The following is a 1355-nucleotide window of genomic DNA, read 5'->3' as shown; positions in this document are numbered from 1 at the left end:
TCCATGCTCCTCTCGGGAGAGGGACCAGCACTTGACGTCAACTGCAGTTCAAATCCCGGACCCAGTGGCTTAAACTCACGCTGGGCGTGTGTATGCACGTGCCCAAGATCCCGAGAGGAGAATGGAGGAGAAGGGATTGTGGCGTGGCCATTTCCCCTGGGGGGTGATTTCTCACTTTCTATCTCTCTGTCTCTCTCTGTCTTTCTGGTGAGCATATGTGCCCTATAGCAAAAACCTCATTTAAAAAAAAAAAAAAAAGTGTGTTGCTTGGACCAGCAGATGGTGTCATGGTTGCATTTCTGGGCTCCCATGTGGTCGACCACGGTTCGAGTCCCAGACCTAGTGGCTTAGAATCTAACTCACACCGGGTTCATGTCATGCATGCCCAAAATCCTGAGAGGAGAATGGAGGAGAAGGAACTGCAGCGTGGCCATCTGCCCTGCGAAGTTACTTCTCGCTTTCTGTCTCTCTCTGTCTTTCCAGTGAGTGCACGCACCTTATAGCAAAAATCTCTCATAAAAAAAAAAAAAATTGGGGAGTGAGGTTCAGCAAGCCTGCCGGCTCCAGTCTCAAATCACACACTCCAGCCCAGTGTTTATTCACTGTAAAGCTGACATTTTGGTTTCCATCTGGCAAGTCCCACATCTCCTTGGATCTGTTTCTCAGGCAAATGAGGATATTAATCATTACCTCCTCACGTCCAAATATGAAGTACTACAGTAACTAATCAGACACACATGCATACTGCTGATCAGAAGCATCTGATATCACAGGAGTCCAGTGACCTGCTCAGTAATAGGACTGGAGGACAACTAAAAAGTTTATAAATACAGCAGATCGAGGTCACCTTCTATATTGTGACCGTCAACCACAATGGTGGATTCACCTAGTTTTCTTGCAGTTCTATTGTTTTTTTTTTAAACCTCCTATATACATATATCTTTTTAAAATAATTATTTATTTAATTAATTTGTTTGTTTGTTTTAATTTGACCAGAGAGGAACAGAGTAAAAGAGAGAGAAAGGGAAAGTGAGAAAGCAAGCTGCCAGGTCCAGGACTTGAACTGCAGTCGACCATGTGGGAGTCCAGCGCCCTTAACCACCACACCACCTGCTGGTTCCTGCCTCATATGTTTTGATTTTCTGTTATTAGGCACATATATCACTATATTAAGGATTATTATGACTTCAAGAATTTGGGCCAGTGGGGACCAGCAGATGGCATAATGGCTACATCACTGGACTCCCATGTAGTCAATCGCAGTTCGAGTCCTGGGTCCAGTGGCTTAAACTCACGCCGGGCGCGTGTACGTGCGTGCCCAAGATCCCGAAAGGAGAATGGAGGAGAAGGGATTG

The 1355-nt window shown here is 45.5% G+C and overlaps 1 protein-coding gene across 1 annotated transcript in view; it reads right to left on the bottom strand.

Moving 5' to 3' along the window:
- Nucleotides 1-789: 789 nt before the first annotated feature.
- Nucleotides 790-1355, bottom strand: part of ZNF74 (zinc finger protein 74) — an 18652-nt gene continuing 18086 nt past the window's right edge. The window contains exon 6 of the mRNA XM_027772606.1: nucleotides 790-812. Coding sequence (XP_027628407.1) covers nucleotides 790-812 — 23 coding nt within the window. The remainder of the gene's footprint in view (nucleotides 813-1355) is intronic.

Source organism: Tupaia chinensis, unplaced genomic scaffold (genome assembly GCF_000334495.1).
Source record: "Tupaia chinensis unplaced genomic scaffold, TupChi_1.0 Scaffold000287_1, whole genome shotgun sequence".
NCBI lineage: Eukaryota > Metazoa > Chordata > Mammalia > Scandentia > Tupaiidae > Tupaia > Tupaia belangeri.
Note: the sequence above shows the minus strand (reverse complement) of the source record. Positions and strands in the feature narration are given on the sequence as shown.